This window comes from Antrostomus carolinensis, unplaced genomic scaffold, assembly GCF_000700745.2.
Source record: "Antrostomus carolinensis isolate BGI_N321 unplaced genomic scaffold, ASM70074v2 scaffold6327, whole genome shotgun sequence".
Taxonomy (NCBI): Eukaryota; Metazoa; Chordata; class Aves; order Caprimulgiformes; family Caprimulgidae; genus Antrostomus; species Antrostomus carolinensis.
The window spans coordinates 55,365-73,357 of NW_010325308.1; the positions used below are offsets into that span (position 1 = coordinate 55,365).

Sequence of the window (17,993 nt, forward strand, 5' to 3'; positions counted from 1 at the left end):
GTAGATCCTAAAGTCTTAAAATCTGTATCTTCTTTCAATTGTTTGTGAGATGCTTTTGCTACTTTTTTCCTTCTTTTTAGTTTTGTTTGGGGTTTTTTTGATTGTTTGTTTTTTGGTTTTTTTGTCATGGGGTTTTGTTTGGGTTTTTTTTCTTTCTCCTGATACTCTTCTCCCAGATTGTCATATTTCAGCTTTCATTCCATCAACCTTGGTTTGTATGGACTCTCAATGTAGGAAACTAAGTATTTGCTGGCAGATTTCATGTCTGTTCAGCTTTTGTGATATTTAACTCTTTACTCATAAACTATTCTTTCAAGGCTTTTTAGTCATTAGAGTTGCTCTTCTTTTAACATGTTCTACTATTTCAGTGACTTTCTGGTAGTACGATGTCCAGAACCAAACATCTTCTTCCACCTGGGTTGATGCCAGAGCTATTTAAATCATAGAATTATAGAATGATTTGGGTTGGAAGGGACCTTTAAAGATCACCTAGTTCAACCCCCCTGCAGTGGGCAGGGACATCTTCCACTAGATCAGGTTGCTCAGAGCCCCATCCAATCCAGCCTTGAATGTTTCCAGGGATGGGGCTTCTACCACCTCTCTGGGCAACCTGTGCCAGTGCCTCACCACCTTCATTGTTAAAAAAAAAAAATATTCCTTATACCTAGTCTAAATCTACCCTCTTTTAGTTTAAAACCATTGCCCCTTGTTCTATCGCTACAGGCCCTGATAAAAATTCTGTCTCCATCTTTCTCATAGGCCTCCTTCAAGTATTGAAGGGCCACAATAAGGTCTCCCTGGAGCCTTCTCTTCTCCAGGCCGAACAACCCCAACTCTCTCAGCCTTTCCTCATAGGAGAGGTGTTCCATCCCTCTGATCATTTTTGTGGCCCTCCTCTGGACCCGCTCCAACAGGTCCATGTCTTTCCTGTGGTGAGGACTCCAGAGCTGGACGCTGTACTGCAGGTGGGGTGTCACCAGAGAGGAGTAGAGCGGCAGAATCACCTCCCTCGACCTGCTGGCGGCAGCCCAGGATGTGGTTGGCCTTCTGGGCTGCAAGCACAAGAGTCAGTGTCTTACTCCTTCCCTCACCCCCTTTCTCTGTGACCTGTCCTGCCATATATAGACAATCCAATTTTCAGGCAGGTTAAATTGTGAACTCCTGTCAAGTTTATTCTCCCTGTTAGTTGTGTTCCCTCTCATATGAATTACTTGGCAGGCTGCGTGCCTGTGTGAAGGACGTGTTTGGGGATTTTTTCCAAGCCTTACTGATTTTCTTGATACTTTTTTTTTCCATGCTGGATTTCACCACTTGCTGTTGGCAATGCCAGCCTCTCTATGATTCATCTGTATTTCTCAGCACCTCACAATTTGATGATGTTTCAAGTTTTATTTTGATTATGTCCTTCTCATTAAAAATCCCTAAAGAATGCCAGATACACCACAGCTGGAATAAGGGTGCAAGGGCATGGTTAGATGTTCTCTCCTCCAAGACTGCTGGAGATTTGTGAAAGTACAGCAAAATGTGATAGAGCCCAGGTGTTGCTGCCAAGAGCTGTGGTGATTACATCCTGCTGAGCAGAAACACTGTCTCCCCTAAATAGCAAAGATGGAGCAGAGCGGAGCGGTAAGTAGGTGGTGGTGAAATAGAGACACCACAAGTCAGGATTTCTTCCATCACTCCATAGCTTTGTTTTTACCCATCTGGGAATCTGTTCTAACGCTTCTTTGTGGCTGTTCTTTCTAGTGCTTTTCAGCAAGGCGCAACCTCTTCCTATAGAATAAGAATAATTCCTTGCTTTGCTTTAAAAGTAATTTAAAATTAGGGCCTGATTCCATGGTTGCAGCCTCCTCTTGCTTTTCCTGCATGATGGCCGCTAGCCCTGTTGTGTTTTGCTGGCAAGAAGATGGACGATACTCTGGGATTGTGTGAATTAAGGGAACTGTTGTGAGCTGAAACACTCGGCCTGATGTTAGGAAGAAATCTCGGGGAGGAGGAAGGGATGTGTAAATCCTTCAGTCCTTACTCAGCTCATCAGTGACCTCTGCTCTGCCTTCGTGGATCTTATCCTTTTCCCATCAAGAGGGAGCAAAGAGCAAGAGTTGTCTCTGTGATAACAGTGCATTGGGGCTTGCTGCTGCCACATCCACCTCTTCTTTCTCCCTCATTGCCCAGTGAGGTGGTAGGGCAACTGCCATGTCCCTGAGGCACAGCCCGTGGGGACACTCATATCTGTTTCCTCCACTGTGGGTCGAACAAAAGGAACCGTTTGTGTTCAAAAGTTGTACCAATTCTCTGCCTTGGATTAGCTATGGATGCAAGGAATTCTCTTTCTCCTGAATAATGGATGCCTGTAAAACAGGCAGCAAGAGAATGATACCTACAGAGGGGGGGGTTATGGTGGCGTGGGGCAGCAAAAGCAGTTGGCAGAAGGGATCATTCACTTAGCATAACTTCTGGTGCTCTGCTGGCTGTTAGTAATGAGCTGTGAAAAATTTACAGTTGTAGTATAGACATGCTAAATTATTTAAACTGTAACTTTCAGGAAAAAAACCCTTTAAAATCATTGCTTTTTTTGAGATTAGCTATCATTTTGGCATTTTTGGACTCCACCTTTACTTTGTGATACAGCATGTTACGTGGAATGCTGCGCTACTCTGTGTGCTGGGACATTGTACTGCTTCAGGCAGAAACTGCAAGCATGTTTGGAGAAGATAATTTTAATTAGCACAGTTAAAAACCAAGCCATTATTGACCTGAGTTATCCAAATGTTGTTACCCTCTAGTCCAGAGAAAAATTTATTTTCCCACTGTTAAGAAACATGATGGAATCAGTCAGCAATGTGTGTTCCAGCAATAAATATTTACATATAGGCTAGTACAGCAAAGATTTTTTTATTTTATTTTTTTTTTCCCAGCAGCTAGCTGTGCCACAGCAATGACTTGAAGGCTTGCCAGGTTGTGAAAGTCAAGGCCAAGCCCTTGTCAAAAAACAAGCTAGTGAGGACCTTTAGACGCCACTGTGCAAAGGATACTGGTTTAACTGAACAGATGTTCTCAGTCCAAGGCTGATACTCTTGGAAGAGGTGCCAGGCGACAAAAATAGTTGTATTTTCTAGGGCAGATGGAAAAGAATGCTGTGTGTTTCAAGCTGGTGTTTTGTTTTGTAGTTGTGGGTGATTCAAGTTGAGGACTTTGGGTGGTGGCTGGCTTTCTGTATATGAGTCCTAAAAGTGTATCTTGCTCTGACTGTTTGGTTTGATGTCCTTAAGAAACAAAATATTCAAATGTGAGTGGACCACCTGTGTGTTACCACACCATTCAAAGCAGCTAGAAAGCTGTTTGAAGTAGTCAACACCATGTGCTCATAAATGAGTGAAGTGTCTTGTTATTCTGGGAAGTGCTAAGAAGTATTTTTAGCATATTCTTTTTGTGGCTGAAATTGGCTGAAACATGATACGAGAAACAGAAATATTTTTGTTGTTGTTCTCATCTGTTCAGAGTGACAAATTGAAACACACAGTTACAATACAAAATATTTTCTTTCTTGTTACGTATGTTTATACAACATGTATATACTCCATGAGACTAGATATATTCCAAAGCCAAAAGAATCTCAGTCAGCCAGCTATGGAGACCTTGCATATTGGATTTTTTTTTAAAAGCCTCCACACTATCATTATCATCTAACTGACAAAATATTACTCTGTTCTGAACTTTGCAAAACTCGTGCTTTGCTTTTCACCAGCCTTAATATGTAATTGACTTCTTTTATAGTCACTTACTGTACCAAAGTCGAAGGGTTTCTTTCTAATTTTAGTGCAAACTATTAAGTTTCCAAAGGTGCTAGATGGAAGTAAAGGGCTTGCTTTGAAGAATTTTGCTAGAGAAACCACTGGTGGCTTCCAGAATGTTTTCAGTTAAGATGGGTTAGTATTTAAATAATTGGCTTTAATATCTTCATATGTATAGTTCAGTCTTAAAGACAAAATTCACCTTGCTCAAGAAATGGGTTGATTTGGCTTTATAAAGGCAAATTATATTTCCTGTTTATCATGTCAAACCCTTGTGGGTTGTTTCTTTTGGGTAGAGATGGAATTTCTGGGTCTGAAAAGTAAGGATCTAATCCCAACTACATTAAGGACTATTTCTTTCTCCTTTTTTGACAGTAGCATAATGGCATTGAGGTGGATATAGAAAAGCATTCTTCAGCACTGTAATGGGAGAAGCATAGTAAAAAATTAATGACACAAAGTACAGTGATAGTTCCTGATGTTGCTACTTTATACTGCATGACATGGCATGTGTGACTAAGAGAGACTTTCACTGAAATAGTTTTGTGCTGGTGCCTGTTAATTCAGCCAGTCATGTGGATCACTGTAATACAGAACAGTATGTGACAATCCTAAGGTATTCTGTAAGCACTGAAGGCAACTTTGAAGTTATCTGGTCTGGATTGAGCGACCCTGGCAAAATTAATTTTAGATTAATTGATCCTTAAAGGCTCTGAACATGTATTACTTACACAGGAAGAATCATGACTTGGTGTCTTTCCTAAGTTTTATTGGACCACTGCCCAAACAAAAAAAGCCAAGGTGATATCACCAACTCAGGATTTTTTAATGCTAATATTGATCATTGTGCATGAAAAATGAAGCAAGACAACTGTTAAATTGATTGCAAATGTTAACAAATGAGTGGTGGATCTTAATCCAGACAGCACTTAGCTTGGCCATTCCTGGCCTCCCAGTAGACTGCAGTGCCATCTTTAACATAATGTCCTTGAACATGCATAGGTTGAATGAACTGACTTACTAGAAAGTACAGATGTGACAGATTTTATTCCCACTGAACATTCAAACCTCGAATATGCTTCAGTAAGCAGTTGCATGAGGCACTTTTTAGGCGTAAAAATTGAGAGAATTTTCAAATGTTTTCTGTGCTTTTTATTGCTTGTGGGATGTAATAATGAATGAGTGTGGGATAAGAAAGATAAACCATAGTCATAAATCAGTGAAACATTTTAAGAGAAAACCTGAGTTTAATATTATTTCACATTTTACTTTTCCTCAAAAAGTACTGTTTATCCTGTCAGTACAGCCTTTTCCATAAAGATAAAATAGTTGATGCTGTCCAGAAGGAATGCAGTCAACATTTTCAGTGTGTCCTTGGCCAGAAATTGGCATGAAGTGTTTAATGTGTAGAATTGTTGGTTTTTATTTCTTTTTTAAAGCATTCATAACTAATTTTACTATTGAAGCTATCCAGCTTGTTAAACAAAGGAAATATTCCCTGAAGGAGGTGAATTGGACTTGGGATATGTGTGTGTGACAGTCTTGGAAGATTTTAGATCTAGTAAGTTGTCTTATATATGATTTTAAGTTATAAATTTAAACAGGGAAAATGTGTTTATGTCCATTTTGTCAATAGGCAAGTTACAGATTGCACTGAACTAGGCTGAATGGGCTAAAAATACTTTTTCAACTTACAGAAGAGACCACAGGTGTCAGGAGTTGGCTCCTGACTTCAGCACATCATGGTATGGGGGTTTAGGCAATGAATTCTCTCCATTCAGTGTTATAATTCACAGTAAAGCTTTGACCAGAAACGGGCTGCTTGACAATTGTTTACCTAGCTTTAATTGTAGATTATATGTCTTGGTCTTAATACAATTTATTGTAATTTCAAATGAAATTCAAAACATTTTAAAGCAATACAAACAAAAATATCCTAAAGTCTATTTAAACTTTTGAAAAATAGATTATCCATATTTTAACTTTTTTTTTCCTTCTGCTGTCTTCCAAAACATAAAAGGCAACATAGTCCAGGATGCCTCACAGAAAATAAAAAGAGAAATCTTTTTTTTCAGTGATTAAAAAAGCTAGTGGAAGATTAGGTGATACCTCATGGCAGCCATGAGGGATCCCTCAGTCTGATCACAGAGTTCTAACTTAAACCTTCTCTTACACGAATTCCTAATACAAATATTTGTAATTATTTTTATATTCTGAGTATAAAAATCTTCTTTATTTAAACATCCCAGTTAGTTGTTTACTTTTCTTCCAAACTGTAATGTTGGTTCATATTCAGTTCAACTGTCGTCCTCAGTTTATTGTGAGACACATAGCCTGGCTTTTGTGGAGATGAATGGAAAGCCTGAAACCTGTTACTTGGGAAACTTTTATTCTTGGAAACAGTTAGTATTTAACTAGAATTATATTCCCATGTCCTATATTTTAAATGCACACACATCTAGGGGAATTTCTCTTTCTCTGTATGCTGAAGTTGTATGTGGAAGTCAAACAAGTGAAAGGATTGGTAACCATATCTGCAGTTACCAGCAGGTCTAAAGCTATACAGCTATCTTCTTTGTAGTTGCTACAAGAACTGCAACAGGATAGGAACATTTTGTTGTGTTTGTCTTAGTTATGTACTTGGATTTTAAATGAACTTTTAATCTCAAACTGCTTTCAGAGCTACGAATTCTTTAACAGAGAAATGATAAAATAAGTTTTAAATCATTGACACTGGAGTGAAGTTTGTTTCAAGAAACTTGTTTATGAAGACAATTGTTTTAAGTAAAGCAAATCTGAATTAAACTCAAAAATAACTTTTAGGTTTCTGAAACAACAAACCGCTTTGTAAATACTCTAATGTCTAGGATATTATTTACTTTTACTGTTTTGGAGGCTAATTCTACGATTGTTTTATGCAGGTTCCTACTGGAACATCGCGTCAAAGTTACCCAGCTACCAGCTATCAGGACTTCAGCAACTGGGAATCTCTAATGAAAATTAAAGAGGGGCTGCTAAGACAGAAAGAGATTGTGATCGATCGGTGAGTAACCTGCTCCTGCTGCATTGATCAGATTAGGTGATGTAAAAGCCATGATGTAGGAACTGACTTTCAGGAGAGCTGCTTACTCAGTGAAGTCGTTAGGTTCCAGTCCAGCAAATACTTGTGCACAAGTATGTGGGAGCTGATCCTTGCTAGGAGAGGAGACTGGCTGCTGGCTAAAGTCTTTTACAGAGTTGGAAATTTACTTAGGGGTTTCATGCCTCTGCAGTGGAAAAAAAGAGTGTGAGACCAACAGCCAGTTCTGCTGTCAGCTTCCCCATCTTAGCTTGTTACCAGTCTGGGGGTTTGTATCAGACATCTTTCTGCTTGTACAGGTCTTGGAAGTGCCTTGCAAGATGAAAATTGGTAAACTGCATTGCCCTGATTTTGTTTTCCATGACAAGTACAGAAACACAGTGTATTTGAAGCCAGTTGATAAAAATTTGAGAAGTTGGCCTTGGCAGTAACATTCAGTGGTAAAATCATACTCAAATGCTCATAGAAATTATTCAGATAATAGAAGTATGAAAGCCAGGATCTGTATGTCAGTAAATATATCACTTCTTATTAAAATTGCCATCAATCTGAAATGGTCTTTGGCAGCAACTCACTGTGGTTAAATTTCTAATATATCTAAAGTAATTTCTGGATTTATTGATGTTTGGATAAAATGAAGCCTTAACGAGGAAAATGTGCTTTTAATAAAGGGCTTGAGCTTAATGAAGTTTACACTAAATTAGCAGATGTCATCAGGAGCTGTAGAGTTTGGATGTAGGACATTTAAGAAGGGCATTTTTATATTTGACATAATTATCATTTGGCTTAGTCTGTGTTTTAATAATAAACTCTTGGCTGTGGCTGAAAGAGGAGTGGTTGTTCTGATCTTGAAATAGTTGTGCCCTCTTACTGATACTTGGCTCCACAGCATGAGGAGAACTGTGTAAAGCAGGTGTGTGCTGATCACAGGAATGTCAGGCATCCATTATAGATGTTTTTGTATCTCCTCTGGCAGTTCCTCTCTTTTGATGGGTGGAGATAGACAACTTGGACATAATTTACTTTGGGACCAGGAGAATTGTGCTCATGCAAGATCTATTCCTTCCTCTATTGCAACAAAGCAAGGAATCGCAGTGGTTTAAGATGTTTCTGTCCCATAGCAATGTAGGCAGTACCTCTGCTGGCATTGTAGTGAGGAAGGTTGGCATCACCTTTCCCAGTCTGATGTGGCATATTGGTGTGCGTTTGCCTGCTGCTGGAGCTGAAGGTGGGACGCAAAGTTATGGACTGCAGCAGCTGAGACGCAGGCACACCATCCTACTCTGCCAGCGCTCTTGCAGAGGCAGGGAGCTCCCAGGGGGATAAGCAGTTAAAATGGAAGCATCCTTAACTGTTGGTTAGATCTCCTCTGTCAGAGTCTACTTAAAGCTGCGTAAAGGCTGGCTATTACAGTGTTTTTTTCAGGCTTGCTGTATCAGTAGTAATGCTGTATGACCTGCAGCCCACCTCTCAAGGACCAAGGTGTGAGCAGCATTTGTAAGTTGCCCATGATGGCTAGGGGCAGTCTTTGGTGCCTCTCCTGAGCACGTCATCCTCTGCTCTCTACATGAAGGCTTGTTATACAATGGCCACTAAAAGGGCAGTTCACATTATTCTTCTCACACTGGAAATGTGTTTACAGTCAAGGGTGAAGTTTCTGAAGTGCCAGTTTGTAACCTGGTTGCCTGCTAACGTTACTTGATACTGTCCGTGTTGAGGAAGAAAAGTATTTCTTGATATCCAACGGCAGTGTGCTGGTTCTTTTTTTCTACAAGTCATACTTCCGTGTGACTTAACTACTGAATACAGTTCTTTCTGGATTTCTGACCAGAAGTTGGTTGAGATGATTCCATTTCATTCAGCTGAAAAAGGCAAAACACACTCTGGAAGCTGTTGAAGCGAAACAAAGACCACTTAGTGATGTTACAGTCATTTCCTTTAAGTAGGTATTTGATGTTACATTTAAGCATGTTATAAATTATAATAATACAGTATATTATATGACATTGTAATGATTACATTATCTTATAATAATACATCACAGAAAAGACTCTTTTTTAATATTGAGCCTCCATTTGGGCAAAATATTTGCCCTAAAAGTTACTATTTTAAAATGGAAAAAAAAAAAATTAAAATATATGGTTTGTCTTATTTAAAATCAGTACAACAGATTTTTTTTTTTTTTTTTAAGAACAGGTAGTGTTTTCTGTGACAAAAATATTTTTAGTAAAGCACTAGTGTTATATTTTTTATTAGATGAGGTATTAGTAAGACTTCAATGTGAATAATACCTTTCTTCAAGACACTAAGCAAGAAATTGATATTATCCATATTTAACATGTGGGGATGCAAGGCTTTGCACTGAGAGTCAAGATGATGTTTGGGAGTAGAACTAAGTATTCCATCTCCTGGTCTTCCTCAGCTTACTTTAAACGTCTTTTCAGAATTTTAATTTATTTGGGAATAGTGGCCTAAAGGAAGAAGACAAAGTTTGCTAATGTGTGGTTAATTAGGATTCAAGATGGGGGTAGTTAAATTACAGAGTTGGTTTTTAGTAAGTGGAGGAGGAGTTATTTTGTTGACTGAGGTTTGGTAGTAGGTGTTTGAGAAGGCTCTCCGTACCTGTGGTTCTCCTGGAGTTATTTATAAAAGGGTAAGGTCTCCTTAAGGTCTCCTTAAGTCATGTCTCAGGTTGAATTTACAAACTGGTAACTGGGGGATACCAGCAAGACTTGTTTAATTCTGGGGGGACAGAAGCTTGGGAGAGACTGGTTAACCTCCTGCTGTCTGGAAGCCAGAGGAGCGGGAGAGCAGTCAGCATGATGCTCCAGACCCAGCTGTTTGCTGCTGACAGGTACGAGGAACAGCTGGATGAAAAGAAGCACACTGGGAACACCCTTCTCTTGCCCTTGTCACCAGCCTCCCTTTCATTACCCATTTTTTTTAAGGTTAAACCCTCTTCTGTTGAGATTGAGAATTGCACTGGGGCTCCGAGAGTCTGGGAGGTGGAGAAGATTAACATCACTTTGCACCACGCACCTTGTTCTGCACAGAGGTGCTTCAGTCCGTAGCTAAGTAGGAAATGGAGGCTCTGTATGGGGCAGTATCCTTAAGCTGTTCTACCTTTATTTTGTAAAGAAAGGGAGGAGGGGCAGGAGGAGGAAAGAGAAACCTGCCACCTGCTTCCCTTCTTTCCACAGAAAGGTAAAACGGCAACAAAAATCCAGCCCTTCAGGATTAGATTATTAAACTTCCTTGTTTTGCGTTGGAAATCTAACAGTTTGGAATAGCTGTAAGCAAGTTTCAAATAGTCGTTAAAAAGGATTCAAGGAATAATGCTTACAGTGTAAATCATCATACTTGGATACTTTGGTGTGTCACTGGAAACTCAAAGCCAGGAATGTAATTCTTAAAAACCCAAACAGCCACTTGCATCTGTGAATAGAACAAGTGGCTTGAGTTTTATTCTGTTCACTGTGTTGAACAGCAGATTTAGTAGTAGATTAGTTAAAATTGATTTGATTTTTGTAGTCTGTTCAGCATAACAAATGCATATTTTTAAGTAGAAATGAACAGAGTAGCATAAATGGGTGGGTTTAAAAGTGGTTTTGGTTTGCTTTTTAAAACACCCTAGGAATTCTCAACTCTAGTAAGAATTTAATGAATTAGAGCCTGAAATTGGCTTTTAAGTCTGCTCTTAAAAAATGGGGTGGAGACCATACTTTTAGGAAATGAAAATGTGGCATGAGGAAGGAAGCCTGGCATGTGTGTGCATGGTGTCACAATGGCACTTCTTAGGTGTGTGCCTTGTTTTCTCCACATAAGAGCTGTTGGTGCCGGCTGTGAATGAGGACTGAAGGATTTTGTCTGTAAGAGGAAATTTGCTGCTCTAACACTTATTACTGGAATGTCTGTCACTCACTGTACAGAATAATTGGAATATACCATTGCCTTACTTCTCTGGCGGGTTAGTATGTAACACTACGTTCTATTTAGCACCAGAGGGAGCCAGCAGTGTTTGTGTTGGTTCAGGAAATGACGGCAGCGCTTTTTAATTCTTTGTGTGGCTCCTCTGTTCAGTACATTCACAACACTGAAATTACAGTGTTTAGTACAACTGCAAATGTTTCCTGATACTGCTCAACCACTGTAGATGTCTCCAGTTGAGGTCCTGGCACTGTTTGTTTGGCAGGCACTGCATGTAGGGGGTACATAAATAAATGCCAAATATCTGAACATATGACATAAGCTGCTGAGAATAACTGTGTATGCTGTGTTCTCTTCCAGACAGCTTAAGGGCATTTGAACAGCTTTTTAAGGAAAGGTAGATACAGAAGTATGATTTTAGTGAATAACTGTAATTCCTCAGGACATAATAACACTTACATTCTTAAAACAGTTGCTAAATCATTAGCTTTCCATCCATAGTTGAATTATGCTTACATGTTTTCAGTGAGACAATAGAATTAGATTTTCTTTGCCTTGTGTCATATTGTCCTGACTTGAGTAGCTGACATCAAACTGTACGTGCTCTGATAGTGCTTGTGTGACTGCTAGCGTAAAGCTGTGCTTCTCTTCGTTTGGGATGGTCCATTAAGATCTGCAGCATTAGCATATACACTTGGGTGATAATTTTATGTCATTTCTGAGGAAGCTTTGAAGGTTTACTCCACCCAGGGTCTGAGCGCATGCTCAGTATAAGCGGGAGTCCTGTGCAGGGAGTAGGACTGTGAGAAACCTCTTCAGAGTGTCTTGCTGTGTACAGTATTCTTTGCTTGCAATAATAGCTTGAAAAGATGCATTTATCTTTTTCTGATGTTACCCCGGTAACTTGTGGTTGAGGCTTTTGTATCTTGGGCTGGTAAAGTTTCAGGAAGATTTTGTTACAGAGTAATTATTTTAGCAATTTTAGAAGTTCACCTTTTAGAAGTGAATACTAGTAATATTGATGAAATTGAATTTGTTAATGTTAGTTTTCACATAATAACCTAAATCTTGGCAATAATGAGATGATGTAGGGCTAGAAAGGACATATCTAACCTATCTGCCAGACCCTAGGGAGGACAAGCTGTAGTGGTGTCACTCCTGGTGGATGTCTATGCTGTTGCTGTCTGCAATACCAGATGTTCTACAACCTATCTGGGTTGGACAGTTTGGTGATTAATTAGCTGAAACATTAAAAAACTTGGACTAATAGGACTTAGTCTTTCCTCCTAGGTCATGTTTCCTAGACTTCAGGTAGCTTTTGTTATTCCTTGAGATCTCTCCAGATTAGTACATCTTCCCCAGCCGAGGCTGCCCTCCAGCCGAGCGCTCATCTCGCTCCCAGGCCGTACATGTGTGGCGTTTGCTTTTTGCAGTGCAATGTCATGTAGTTTTGTTCAGCTGCAATCCCAGATCCTTTTCTGTGGAGCTGGTGCCGAGCTGTTTTCTGTTCTGTAGATTTAAATATTTTTGGGAAGTTCTAGTATTTGGCAGAGCTGAGAAGAGCGGGGGGGTGTAAGGCTTGCTCTGTGTTTGCCCTGTCAGGAGACTGGAGAAGTGAAAAATGTCCCACTGTGGGAGGGAGGGTGCAGGCCTCTGTCTGAGCAGACAGTCGTGTCTGTGTCCCACTCATTCCTCACACCCCCTTGATGAAGTAGCCCAGAGCATTTCAGTACAGTGAAGTTGCTGACTGTGCTTTTCCCTACCCTGCTTCAACACTAGCTTACCTCCTGTGGGTCAGGCTAGCATGTCAAACTTCTGTGCAGTTCAGAAAAGTAATTTAAACAATAACAAATCCATGCAGAACAGAGATCACCTCTGGACTCCCGGAGGTGGTGTTCCACCTTCTCTTCCAGATAAGTTCTCCTGTGACTGGTGGAAAGGTGGTATTCACTTTGAGCTGCAGGCTCTTAATTTCACCAACAAAACACAGACTTTATTGCACAGGAAATCTGAGATCATCTTTTCTCATGGGCTTTGCCCGTGCTGGAGTTCTTTGTCATTATCTTCCAAATTACGGAAAATGTGTCCGCATTGTTTTTAGGACTTTGTTTACTACTGATCCCTTTCCCTATCAGTACTCTGCACGTTTGGACTTGAGGTCCCAAGAGATCACAGCTTTAAAACAAAGGGACATAAAAATTAGTATCCAACTTCTTAAGCAACAAAACGAAGCAGCATACCTCCTCCCACTGCGATGTGGAATAAATTCTATTTGTCATACAGAAGGATCTGTATTATATTTTACTTTGCATCCTGATTCTGAGGAAATCTGCTCAGGCATTTTCTCCTAAAGCAACTCTTTCTTATTAACTCATGACTTTTAAAGGTAAGCACCACTTGTAATTTGATTCGTTATGAAGTTACTGGTGTTCCTTCTGTGGTGCAGGAAGCTCTGCTCTGAAGTCCCTGAAGTGTCTGAAGATACTGGACCTGCACCTTGACTTGTAGTGTGGGACACAGATTTACACTAATAAAAGTGTCTCTTAAAAGCTGAGGGGAGGAAGTGCTTCTCTGACAGACATGGGTTTCTAAAAGCTCTTTTATGTTAAAGTAAGTGAGGAGTAAGATGGATTTATAGAGAACAGATGAGTTGGTCCCAGTTTGAAGAAAATGTGTTTTATTTCCAGATGAATGCATCTGTGAATGTCTGTGTAAGTACGTGTCCACAGTTCGCTTGTCCTGTGTGAATGTGAGGACATTATGTGAATGTCAGTTATGTTTTACTCATGTTTTTGAGACAAAGAGAAGCAATTTGTATATTAAGCAGTTTATTTATTATTAATGCTGGTCTCTGAAGACAGTCCAGGTCTGTGCATGTCGAGCTGAGTGCTGTTCTCTGCTATCGCATGTCCTTTGTCCTGACTGGAGCTTTCAAAGGGGATTGTTTGAGCTAAAGGACAGAACTACAAATGAATTAAAATTGAGATCTTTCCCCCTGTGTGTGTGTCTCCCCCCCCCAAATTGATACTTCATTCTTAGGGCTGTAACTTTCTTTGCTCACTTAAATGTGTCCAGTCAGTGTGAAGTGGCACCAGCAGCGCTCTGGCTTCTAGCCAGCTTCCGCAGTAGCCTCACAGCCTCACATCAGGGACGGGGGAGCTTGGCTGCCATGTCACGGGTGTAGCATGTTGGCTTCCCCCCGTTCGCCCCTAGAGAACAGCGGCCCAGGGAGCGTGCGCCACCGGAACCAGCCTGGTGCTCTGTCCCTGGGCAGAGACTGCAAACGGAGCAGGCCTGTGACTGAGGTGCACACGGGAAGCCTGTTTTGGCCATTCCCTAACCCGCCTTTGAGTGTTCTCTTTAACTACAAATGTCCTAGTGAGGCGGTGCTCTTCTCACCGAGGTCAGTATTGGGCCTGCCTTGCTCCTTTCGCTGATGAGCAGGAGAGCACTAAGTCTCTTGGTGGCACAGCAGTGCTGGGGTGGGCCGCAGCGGAGGTCCCTGTTCCAGCTGTGGCAGCTTGGCTGGGCAGTACCCACAGTGTGCCATGGAGGGGGAGGGGAGCTGCTGCACTGCTGCCTGGGCTCTTGCCTCTCCTCCTCACCAGCTCTCCCTGGTCGGTTCCTCGCCTTCAGCATCATCCCAGGCCCCAGCTCCAGGGACCAGCCCCACAGTTTTGCTCAGGGCCAGCATTGTTCATATTGCCACAAGACTGTCCCTGTTTTTTACGCCACTGCTCTTCCAACCCAGTAACTTCTCACTTTGCTCTCTCCCTTCCAGCCCCACAAGGGCCAGGGGTTCCCGGGGAGCATGAGGGGGAGGGCAGGGGGCTGTGATCCAGTGAGGTGCTGAGAGCTGATGTCCAGGGCATGGAAGGGACACCAACAGCCTCTTCCCCAAACAGACAGGGCAGCTCAGTGTTGGTGCATTTTCTTCTTGTCATCTACGTATGCCAACTGAGAGCGAGCTGCTTATTTACAGACCTGGCTTTAGGCAAGCTAAAAACAGTTACTTGATGGTAGGGCACACTGATGGTAATTATAAGAGAAAAGGGTAGGTACTGGGCTGTTTTATGGTGTGCAAGTGCTTAAAAACTGTGATTTTTTCCTTGGGTGCATAATTGCTTGAAAGTATTCTGAGATTCTGGGGCTTACTTTTGTTCCCCATCCCCTTAGCATCAGAAAGATGTTTGAGCCATGTTTAGCAAACTACCCTTCTCATACACTTGATGCTCAGAATTTGCTTTCTCCTCGAACATAGTGGCATTCAGGAACAAGGGCTTTTGCTTTCTTCTACGAGAAGAAGGCAAAGGACATTACCAGAGACCTGTCAGAACCATGCTGGTGTAAGTCACCTCATCAGTTTCAGTCCTTTGAATGTGGGCTTTTAGCTTCCTGATGATTGATGTGCTTAGGTTTGATTTAAATTGTTGTGCTCAACACAGAGGTTACTGTGTGGGAATGGAAGTATCTGTGGCAGACAGGAATTCAGATAAGGAGGACTACTCTCCTTAAATGCCATGAAAATAATTACACAGATTCAACATCTTAGTCAAGTAGTCTAGTTTCTAGTGCCAGTGGTTCGTGAGGGGATAATAGTTGGTAATTCTGGAGAGGCGAGGGAATGATACCATCTGCCATGACAGGTTTCTAACTTTTCCTTCCTTACAAATTATCATTGATTTGCCGTAATGAAACACGACTGAAGCCTTGAAATTTTGTTTACAAAATAAAGAATGCTCGAGGAAATAGAAGAAAAGCAACTGAAAGATGTGCACATTTTACAAGACCTGGAAGTAAGCCAAAGTCCTTGCTTTGTGAAAATAGTAGGGTTTTCTGTAAATTCTCTAGCTAGCACGTAAATAGCTAACATGTGGGATTTGGGACAAAAGACCTGGTTTTAGGGGACCGTAGAGCACACAGTCACCACTTGAGACATGTATGTTGGATAACGTGTCACTTCAGCTGAGTTCCCTTGGAAGGAATGTACCTGGAAGCAGCACAGGGAGAATTTGATCTGGAGATATTTATAAACTGTGGCTGGAGGTTCAAAAACTGGAGTGAAAAGGCACAGTCCAGGGTATCAGTGAAATTTTTATAAGAAAAATAATAATGCTAATGATAATAATGAAAATGTAACAAGCAGGTTGCTTCTGAGGAAAAAAGCCTTAAAATCATTGTATCTGAAGAAAAAGGCAAGGCAGTGTCTTCAGTGCGGAACTCTTCTGCAGGTAACTGCAACAGCCTTCTGTGTACCAGAGCAATTTCTCCTAGTTCAAAAGGAGCTTCAGTTCTCTTTTTGTCTGTTTCTGCACCTCCACTCAAAATTCTTTGAGGCAATGTTACATCTTGAGGGATAGCTGGAAAGATTTGTGGCAGAAGTGTTTGTGAAAACAATGTTGTTAGTGTCATCTTTGTATTAATCAATTGGGTAGAAGGTTCCAAGTTTATACATCTTTAATGACATTTTCTTCTGAAACATCAGTTTAAATAAGGAACACTGTTAAATGTTCTTCCCAAAAGAATGTTTTTCATTCCTGCCTTTTGTGATTTTTTTTTTTCTTTTTTAAAATAAACTTTTCTCTGCTCTGAGTTCCTTTGGCTGATTGATGCCTTTAGAGCAGGGTACTGCCTCCTTTTCTCTTCTCCTTATGTCTGAGTGTAAGGGGAAGATATGTGTCAAGAAAAGCACTTGAAGTGAAATAGAGTATTTTCTCTTTGGACAGGGGAGCTGAACGAAACCATGTGAGAAGTCCTGTGGCATTCACATAATATGCCAATAACTCTTACTTAGCCATTAACGTCGAATTGTAACACTCACTCATGGAAAAAAAAAAAAAACAGGGAATTTGTGAAGGAGGGTAGTTTCCATGGCACCTCGGTACAATATTTTCATTGAATCAGGTTGTGTGAGCTGCAGTCTGGGTTCTGTAAGCACAAGTCTCGAGGGTGGGCTCCTGTCAGGTTCCCCCATGCCTTGAGCTCAGCCACAGCTGGCGCCCACTGCTATGCAGGTGGCTTCTGGGGTCACAAAAGGTTGATGAGCTCGGTGTCTGGAGACTTCAGTCCTGTGTAAGACTGAGTGAGTGGAAATTCCTGTGTGGAAAGTTACAGGAAAAGGAATAGGTCAGAGTGATGCTGTGCAGCTGTGTAACTCTAGCGTCTATGGCAAAAAAAGGTAAAAAGAGAATTTTATCTTTTTTTAACACATTTGGAACCCTTGGGGAAGCTTGAGAATGTTAGCAGCTGATGGGAGAAAGGGAAGAGTGGAGAGAGTTTGCCAGCATTGGTCACAGAATCTCAGTCTGCTCTGGTCTGGCCCTCTGCGAACACAGGCGATAACGGTACGCACGAGCTTGTCACCCTTACAGCTGGTACGAGGCGAGGGTGGCATCGCTGCCCGGGAGGTGGAACCCCCCAGTTTCAGGGTTGTTTCTGTCTGGGCTGGGCCTACCCAGAGTGGCAGCTGCTATGTATCTGAGCAGAATTTTGAAAGCACCTAAAGCACCTAAATGTTGAAGGGTTTTTTGTTGTCGTTGGGTTTTTTTGTTGTTTTGTTTGTTAGTTTTTTCATGTGTGGGGTTTTTTGTTTGGTTGGTTGGTTGGTTTTTCTTAAAAAAAAGTACTGGGATGATTGCTTAGTAATAGGGAGGCTTCTAGGGACAGAGTTCCCGCTGCAATAGGTGAGCTGTGTTTATGGGAGCGTTTGAACTTTTCTACACTCCCTTTATATAAAGTTCACGGCCTGTGGTTGTGCAGCGGATTAATAGTAACAGCTGTGAGCTAACAGAGGATTAAAACTGTCTTAGCATATGAGAGCATCAGGGATAAAATGCATCTGCTATGAAGTCTCCAAAACCTTATAGGATTGTATGTAAATAGTAAATATGTTTCTATGGTGCTTATCTTCTATTCCGCTTGTGACTGCTGGGCTGTTTGCAGAACTTTTGTTTCTGGGTGCCGTGAGATAATGGTATTTTCAGAGAGGCAGTTATGCAGAGAAGTTTTGTGGGATCTACACAGCCTTAAAACACTTGTACGGTGTGTTTTGTTGGCAAGGTTTTGTGACAGCAAAGCGTTTCATGCTTTGTGGAGTGAAAAGAAGAAAGCTAGTTACACTCTGTGCTAGAGCAGCTCTGTTTCATCATGGATTAATTTGTCTCACCTTTTTTCCTGCAGGGATTTGGTAAGGT

At 41.1% G+C, this 17,993-nt stretch overlaps 1 protein-coding gene across 1 annotated transcript in view; it reads left to right on the top strand.

Annotated features, from left to right (window-relative positions):
- Positions 1–17,993, top strand: part of CEP85L (centrosomal protein 85L) — a 77,794-nt gene that overhangs the window by 40,177 nt on the left and 19,624 nt on the right. Inside the window, exon 4 of the mRNA XM_010171159.2 lies at positions 6,716–6,837. Coding sequence (XP_010169461.2) covers positions 6,716–6,837 — 122 coding nt within the window. The remainder of the gene's footprint in view (positions 1–6,715; positions 6,838–17,993) is intronic.